At 48.2% G+C, this 8,353-nt stretch overlaps 1 protein-coding gene across 1 annotated transcript; it reads left to right on the top strand.

Annotated features, from left to right (window-relative positions):
- The first annotated feature begins 904 nt into the window (after positions 1–904).
- LOC123122192 (flowering time control protein FPA) lies at positions 905–8,103 on the top strand. The gene is made up of 7 exons (XM_044542337.1): positions 905–1,354; positions 2,344–2,586; positions 2,692–2,766; positions 2,858–3,624; positions 3,707–4,295; positions 4,413–4,982; positions 7,746–8,103. The coding sequence occupies exons 1-6, from the start codon at positions 998–1,000 to the stop codon at positions 4,962–4,964; spliced, it is 2,583 nt and encodes an 860-aa protein (XP_044398272.1). The 5' UTR covers positions 905–997; the 3' UTR covers positions 4,965–4,982; positions 7,746–8,103.
- Positions 8,104–8,353: the final 250 nt, after the last annotated feature.

The raw sequence follows: 8,353 nt of genomic DNA, 5'->3' as shown, positions 1-8,353 counted from the left end.
AGGTTGATTGCTTGACTTGTGCTAAGTTGTTAAAATCTGGCAAGACTTAAAATTGGGAAAAATGTTAGATTTTTATTTGGTCTAGTCTAATCACCCCCCTCTAGACCTACTTTCGATCCTACATTAGAACAACTAGTCGAATCTGAGAGCACAACCGAAGCTAAGTAGCACATACCCCATCGGTTGAGCACTTGATGAACACCCATCCGGGATGTTCCGGCGTTGTAAACAAGCGGTGCAAGACGTTCTTTGGGCAGTCATCGCACTTAATGAGTGGCAACGGTGCGCCGACAAGCTTTTAGGCCAGCACCGAGCCCAACCGACCGCCGTTCGTGTATCTGTCGGCGAACCGCCGACGGTGTAGATCCGAGCGGCTAGAGGCGGAGTCAGTACCTGCATGCGGCCTTGCCGGGGCCTTCCGTCCCGGTGCCGGGCCAGTCCATGGCACGACACGGCCTCCGGCAGCTGGGCGGAGCTCAAGTCCGGCCGGATCCGCTCCAAATCCGCCCGTCGGGAGCGCAAATAAGGTGGTCGTGGTTGGGTAGCTCGGGGGGTCGAGGGAACACGGGATGCGTCAGGGGTTGGGGCCAATGCGCGGCCGAGCTGCACAACAGCAATGGCGGCAGCGACGAGGGAGGAGAGTGGCGGTGGTGCGGCTGGAGGAGGGGGAGGGGATAGAAAAAGGGGGGTTTGTCTCCCCGACGGGCGGGCCAGGGAGGACATGGGCAGGCGCCACGCGTCGTCCGCGCGTGTCCGTTCGACCGCAAACTCAGCCAAACTTGGGCTGGGAATGGGTTGAAAGCGGACAAAAAACGGACGCAGGCGCAGGCGCGCAGCCGTCCCTGCCCCGCCCGCGGACCGCGGTATATACCGAACCGACCCGCGGGCCGGTTCCCCACACGGCCACACCCCGTCCGTTCCCCATCACAGCCCAAATCCCCGCAACCTAACCCTAGCCCCCGGCGATCTCCCCCTGCCCTGATCCCCGCCGCCGCCGATGTCGTCGGAGCCGCCGCCCGCGGGGCCCTCCGAGGCCGCCAGGCCGTCGGCCTCCCCGCCGAAGGAGTCGGAGCCCTCCGGCGACGGGGCCGCAGCCGCAGCCGCCGCCGCGCCAGGGGCCGCCCACGAGACGAACGCGCTGTGGGTCGGCAACCTGCCTGCGCACGCGGGCGAGGACGACGTCATGGCGGCCTTCGCCCCGCACGAGGCGCTCGACTGCGCCGTCACGCGCGCCGGCTCACGCAGCTACGCGTTCGTCCTCTTCCGCTCCGTCGCCGAGTCCCGGGCCGCCCTCGAGGCGCTCCGCGGGTCCAAGGTCAAGGGCGCCTTCATCCGGGTCGAGTTCGCCCGGCCGGTAACTTCTCACCCCCCTCCCTCCTCCTTCCCCCACTCGGATCCGCTCCCGCCTTGGATACCCCCGGGATCTGGCTGCAGTGCGATGTGAATTTCCAGGTAATTAGGACTTCGGTGCCCCCACCCAACAATAAAAGACAAGAGAGATGAGAGGAAAAGGAGGGAGATGACAGTGGGCGAGCTGGAGGCATGCACGTGGGTGGGCCTGTTGCATGCAAGAGAGAGAGGAGAGGGGGAGTGGGAGGCTGACAGTGGGCCTGCTGCGTGTAAATAATAGCGCCGGCTCCCTGGGTTTGGGTTGGGATTGCCGGACCAAATCCGGCGAAAAACGAGATTGTGGGGGCGTGACTGGGGTAATTTTTCACTGCCGGCGCTAAAAAAGGCCTCTGGGGGGGGGGGGGGGGGCGTCCTGGGGGGCTGGGTGGAGATGCTCTAAAGGGTAGATTAAGCGTATTTTAAAATTTTGGCCAGAATTTGGCTGTTTTTGAACTGCTTCTGCTTAGCTGCTTGTGCAATGATGGCAGTATGTCATTTATCTTATTACTAGGGTCTGTTCGGGAGCTGTTTCCTTCAGGTTCTGGCCAAATCATGGCTACATGATCTGCATTTGGCTATGTCTATTTGAACTGAACTGCATTTTAGTTGTCATTTTGCTTGCTGTGTGTATTTGCTATGTTGTGAAGTGCATTTTAGATGCTACTTCAACTACCCATGTGCCATGTTTCCTATTTTCCTGTGCATACTATTCAAAACAGTCAAATTCTGGCCAAGTTTTAAAAAACGCTCAAGCGCGCTTAAACCGCGCTTAAGCGCCCGTTGCTCTAAGCTGTGGCCTTTCGCTTTTTTGAACATTATTCTTTATAAGTAGGTACAGAAATAGTCCTAGATTGGTGATTGTTCCTTGTTCTAGGGTGAAATTGCTATGCTGGTGTTGTGTAAAGATTTATGCCCTCATGATGCTTACTTGTGTTTGTTGATTGGTTTTTACAGGCTAGAGCTGTTAGGAACCTATGGGTTGGAGGAATTAGTCCTTCTATTTCAAAGCAGGAGGTAGAGGAGGAGTTTCAAAAGTTTGGGAAGATTGAAGGTGTTGCATTCTCCCATGATCAAACTTCTGCATACATCGACTTTGAGAAACTGGAAGATGCCATTTCTGCCCATAGAGCCTTGAATGGGGCAGATTTAGGGGGCAAGGAATTGTGTGTTGATTTCCAGAGGTCCAGAGGCAGAGCGGTATGCATCTATTATTGTTGACTGAGTTTGTGAATAGTACTTCTAGGCTGCAGTTTTTGAAGGAACGCTGTCTTATTATTTAGTTATTTGTACTGATTTGGATAGGAACGGTCGGAAGCAGGCAACTTCAACAGTAGAGGATCATTGCCACCCGGTGAAATGGGAGTTGGACATGCAAAGGTACTGCTGATTACTTCTCTTGGTTCTTGCTGTTGTACTGGCCTCTTTGATCTGCGGGTTGCTTACTGTCATATCATGTTCTGTTTGTCAGGGTTCTGCTGGAGTACGAATGAGAGAGGCAAAAAATCCTACCAATGTTCTCTGGGTGGGTTTACCCAATACACATAAAGTTAACGAGGAGGCACTAAGGCGGGCTATGGCAGCACATGGTGTGGTTACAAATATCAAGGTTTTTCCAGAAAGGCAGTATGCTTTTGTGGAGTTTGCAACCATTGAAGGAGCTTCTAATGCTAAGAATCTTCTAGATGGGCGTCTTTTCAATGATACAAGGATTCATGTTCTTTTCTCCAGCAGCGGGCTTGCACCCAGTAAACTTGATAGCCTAACACCGCCTGCTGGGTTCCCTAGATCAGAGATGTACAATGATGGTCCATATGCCGCACCTGATTATTTTGGTGCTGGTTGCAGTAGTCATGGCACATCACAAGGGTATGATCCTCGACGTGGAAGATCAAGATACTTGGACTATGGTGCAATGCCAATCACTGGTGGTATCCTTCCAGCACCTGAAGCTGGCTCATTTTTGTTGACTGGACATTCTGCTCATAATGCACTTGATCCGAGAGAAGCCAAAAGGGTGAGGTTGGATGCTGGCATGGACCCTTACCATGTAAGGGCAGGCAGTGAGGGTCTTCAGCCGGTTGCTGATGAGAGCTTTAGCTCTGTTATTCGGATCCAGGGCACGGTACACCAAATGTCATCCCTTGGGCACTTCTGGCGTGGAAGTATTGCCAAAGGTGGATCTCCTGTTTGTCGTGCTCGCTGCTTGCCTATAAGGAGGGGCATTGAGATACCTTTGTGAGTACAAACCACTTCAACTTTTTTCTAAAGTTTCTTGTATAGTTTACTGACCTTGCATATGTTCCACTTCTCTTTGCAGACCGGACATTGTTAATATCTCCGCTAGAACAGGATTAGATATGCTGGCAAAACACTATGGAGATGCTTCGGGTTTTGAAATTGTCTTCTTCTTACCAGACAGTGAAGATGATTTTGTGTCTTACACTGAATTTCTGCGGTACTTGGGCTCAAAAAGTCGCGCAGGGGTTGTTAAGGTTGATGCAGGAACCACTTTGTTTTTGGTCCCGCCATCGGATTTCCTGACGAATGTTCTGCAAGTTGATGGTCCAGAGCGCCTTTATGGCGTGGTACTGCACATTCCACAGATGTCCAATGCTGCTGTCCAGAGACCTGTACTGACTGGACCAGAGTCACAAGCTTATTATGATGGTGGTGATACCATGCTAGCGATGCAAAGAAATTACAATATGGGCTCTGCTAATGGCAACCATCATCAGGATGCTGATTATCGGGGGTCTTTACGTGAGGAAGCAGTTCAGTCAGGTGTATCAAGCTTCCCCATGAGCCAAATAGCAGGACAGCAAGGACAGTCACTCAAGCCTGATATTATGACCACATTAGCCAAACTTATGCCAAATGTGCAGTCATCAGTTCCAGCAAATAGTCAGGTAACCCCGAGCTCCACAGGAAGACCTGTGGCAACACTGTTGCATGATGCATCTACTTTTCCTATCGTATGGAAAGATGAAAATCTAACACTGACCTCTTATTTATGCTTTGAGCAGGTGGGTAATCTTCAGCAATCCGGTCAGCAGTTCGGCAGGCAAGCTCCAGCAAGCTATGGGGGCATGGTTGGTGCTCAGGAGCAGCACCCAATACATACTGCTTACAACCCTGAGGTTACCTTAAGCTTGCCTCCACCACCTCCTCTCCCTACACAAGGACCCTTGTCTGCTCTCCCTACACAGCAGCAGTATCAACCAGAACACTATTACGCTCCTCAAAACAATTACAGTTCCTTAGGAACAGTTAGCCAGTCTAACTTCCAGTCCAGCAATACCAACCTACCAGTCCCTCCCGCACACCAAATGAATGATGGACCATTGGCAGCAAATAACCAGATGGGGAATTTGGCACAGCTCCATCAGTCAACGTCATTCCCCACTGATAGGGTAAACCCGGATTTCTCCTCTCAGGTACAACAGCAACAAAATGTTGCTTCTGGTTCTGCTCAAGCTACTGAAGAGGCGGATAAGAACAAGAAGTACCAGGCAACCCTCCAGTTTGCTCACAATTTACTGCTGCAGCTACAACGTGGATCTGGAAACCAATCTTGATATTTAGTACTGCTTCAGGTAAGCTCACCTCTGCACCTTGTGTGTTATTTTGTTTGCTATATCTTTTCTGCTAAAATTGTGGATATGGTAATAGATTTAGCTAACTTTAGAGGATCAAACGCATTTTTGCACGGATAAATCAAGGAGCATAAGTTTCTTGGGATGTTTGGTAAGGAATATAATAATTGACAGAAGTTAAACAATTGCGGTTGTTACCTGAAATATTGATAACTGCCAATCATCCTGGATAGTGCTAAACTAACCATAAAACTTAGAATGTGAGACAGAAGTCACACCTAGTATAACCTGATTCCACTAATATAGACCAACAGAAAACCTTGCAGCTATCATATAATTAATTAACAAGTCATGGTATAGATTAGGATAGGTGCTGCAGATGAATGTTGCATCATGTGCGTGGTGGGTATGTGGTTGTGCAATGTGGGTGCAATTAAGCGGATCAGAACTAGTGGCTTAGATACTAAAGTTTATCTAACAAATTCACACATGTATCCTTTTGATTAGCTTAATAGTCTTATGTGCATTATCTGTTGATATTTGTTGCTTGCATAATAAATTGATATCCGCGTATTCTATCTTGATTGAATTATGGAGTTCTGTTCTACATAGGGTCTGTTGTAGTTTTGACTGCAGTAGTTTAAGAGTCATGGTAGAATGTTACATAGCTTGGTAGAGGCATTATTAGTTTTTTGATTGATATATATAGATATAAATGTATGAACATCTTTCATGTAATGGCCGGCCTTATTGAATCCAAACTGGTGATTTGAAACAAAGCAAAAAACCATTATTCACTTGCATGCAAGTTGCAAGTCTGCAGTTCTCGTGGCACATCGAGACTATACGTTTCTCATGCTACGATGAGACAATTTCGGCATGGTGCTTTGCTTTCCTTCGCGGACACTGCTGATGCCTCATCCCTGCGAAACCTCAGGTAGCATACGTTGCCCCCTAGCTGGGGCCATCAGGATCGTCTTAGCCCGAGAAACATTCGAAATACACAGTGATGGGTGCGAAAGGGCTGTGCGAAGCCCTAGCTCCTGCAGAATGTGCGAATGATCTTCTATTTGGGGGGAACAAGACAGTGCATAGCTTCATAGTCTTCTGTCCATTATATGAAGCGCCAGAATTCTTGTGCGCGCTTTCTTGGAAACGCCGGATTCATTCTCCCACATCTGTAGTTGCGTCGTTTTCTTGGAAATGCCGGATTCATTCTCACACATTTGTAGTTGCGTCGTTTAAATCGGAGCACACGTCCGCTCAATTTTGCGACTGTTGTTTTCTTGAGCAGAACGAGCCGTCCAAATACGTAGTTCAGATTTGCTCCTGGGGGCGCTGCTGCGTGGCGATGGCCACTGGCATTTAGGACACGCATCCTCTCCTTCCCTTCTGTTGGATTCGTTGGCTTGTGGAAGTCGATCCTTATTCGCTCAAAGCAACGTCTCTTCATTCCGCCAGATGCTCTCGTGCACCAAAAATATATCAGTTGAAAGACGGCCTGCAATAGTTTGGTACGCTCTCAACCTCTTAATCCTGGGCGGTACAGGTTTTATTAGTAAGTACGTACTTGGGAAACTTGCAAGATGCAGTAACGAACCAGTTGCGTTCAACCTTGCACATAAATCTTACCACGGAACAACCTTTGGGTAGCACGTGGTGCAGTGGGACGGCCATGCTACTCCCTTCGCCTTCATCATCCTATAATATTATAATATAAGAGCGTTTTTAACACGACACTGGGTCAAAAACAATCTTATATTACTGAGACAGAGGGAGTAAGGTAACATGGCTCTCGTTGAGTAGGTGCTCTTCCTTTTTTAAGTACTCTATACGTGCCTTGCAAATGTCCTGCCACACGACGCACCAAATCGTAACGAGGACGCTTTAGTATAAACTTCTAACCTCATCCTGTCTCTCCTTCCCTCTGTCTGCCTCTCCCCATCTGTTATGCTTGTCCTATTTCTCTCTCAGCGTGCCGTCTGTTTCATACTCATAATTATGATATGCACGTGGTGGTTGCAACGGCACTTCACCTCAACTGATTTCCCCACTGTGGAGTAGTTAGTAGAATATGTTTGCTTTTTAAACGGGAAAAGGAGCAGGCGCGCCGATAATAGAACATCAGAACTGCTGTAAAAAATAACTGGCACCAGATGCCGGTTACAGATCACTGTATCATCAAGGGGCGCTGACAACAGGAAAAAGTTACAGTAACTTATCGTCTGAACAGTAGGTTATCGTCTGTCAGCTCTACTCTTCTGTCCGGAGGAAAAGCTCGCTGTCAGTCCAACCGATTTTGCCTCCCAGATTCTCGGCTTACCTCCGATCCCGCTTAACGCATACGGTTACGCAAAGCCACGTGCTGACTTTTCTTTGCCAAATAAAATAAAATGACGGTGCTACGTAGGCGCACAAACTACGCATTCTCTCCGCCGTCTAGTGTAAAAAACACTCTTATATTATTCGTTAAAAATGTTTTTTATATTACGAGACCGAGGGAGTAGTAATTATTTTATTACAGTGTTAAAAACACTCTTATATTATGCGTCAAAAATGTTTATATTATGAGACCGAGGGAGTAGTAATTATTTTATTATAAGTTGATTCAGCGAGTACATGGTAGTACGGCGAAGCCTCCGGCTACGTGTCTCTGATCTTTGCTCGTACAAACGAGCATCGTATTATTCCGATGTGTGTGACTCTACCTGAACAAAACACACGTATGACAACTTGTATCTGACGGAAACGTGTGATGTGTAGGTACTCTCTCGACGGCTTGCTCGATCTCCTCGCCTGCAGCGGAACAGAATCTCGGCCCATGGTGGTGCGCTGGCGGTTATCTATCTTCACCCTGACGTGGAATCGGTTGCTACCTACCCGGAGAGGGACAGACAATCAAGCGTCAACTGCACTAGTAGCTTCCCTGCCTCAGACTGTCCCGAAAGGGAAAACTCAAATATCTCATTTTTGCATTCGTGTACTGCTTTTTAGGTGTCAGATATTTTCAGCTTTGAACATTATGAGCGTCTGTTTGTCTATGCGGCCTCCTTGGCATGACATGTGGTACTTGTTTGGTTTTCTCGGTTTTGACATGGATTAAAACTTGTTCTTGTTATGAGTTCATGTGTGACTTTGCTTTTTTCTTTTGCTAAATGGGTTCGAAGCTATAGGTTCCTTCCGTTATAGGTTCCTCAGCCCAATTTCGTTGGTCTGCAAAAACAAGGAAATATATTATGGTTGACTTATGTTTTAAACTAATATCTCTGGGACTGGTTGAAGTTATAGGTTCATCTGTTAATCTTTGTTGGTTTGCAAGAAACAGGGAAGAGATTACTGTAGATTCATATTTTAAGTTAGTAGTGCGTCGC

Source organism: Triticum aestivum, chromosome 5D, assembly GCF_018294505.1.
Source record: "Triticum aestivum cultivar Chinese Spring chromosome 5D, IWGSC CS RefSeq v2.1, whole genome shotgun sequence".
NCBI classification, from domain to species: Eukaryota; Viridiplantae; Streptophyta; class Magnoliopsida; order Poales; family Poaceae; genus Triticum; species Triticum aestivum.
The sequence above is the reverse complement of the archived record's forward strand: the minus strand, read 5'-3'. Positions and strand labels throughout refer to the sequence as shown.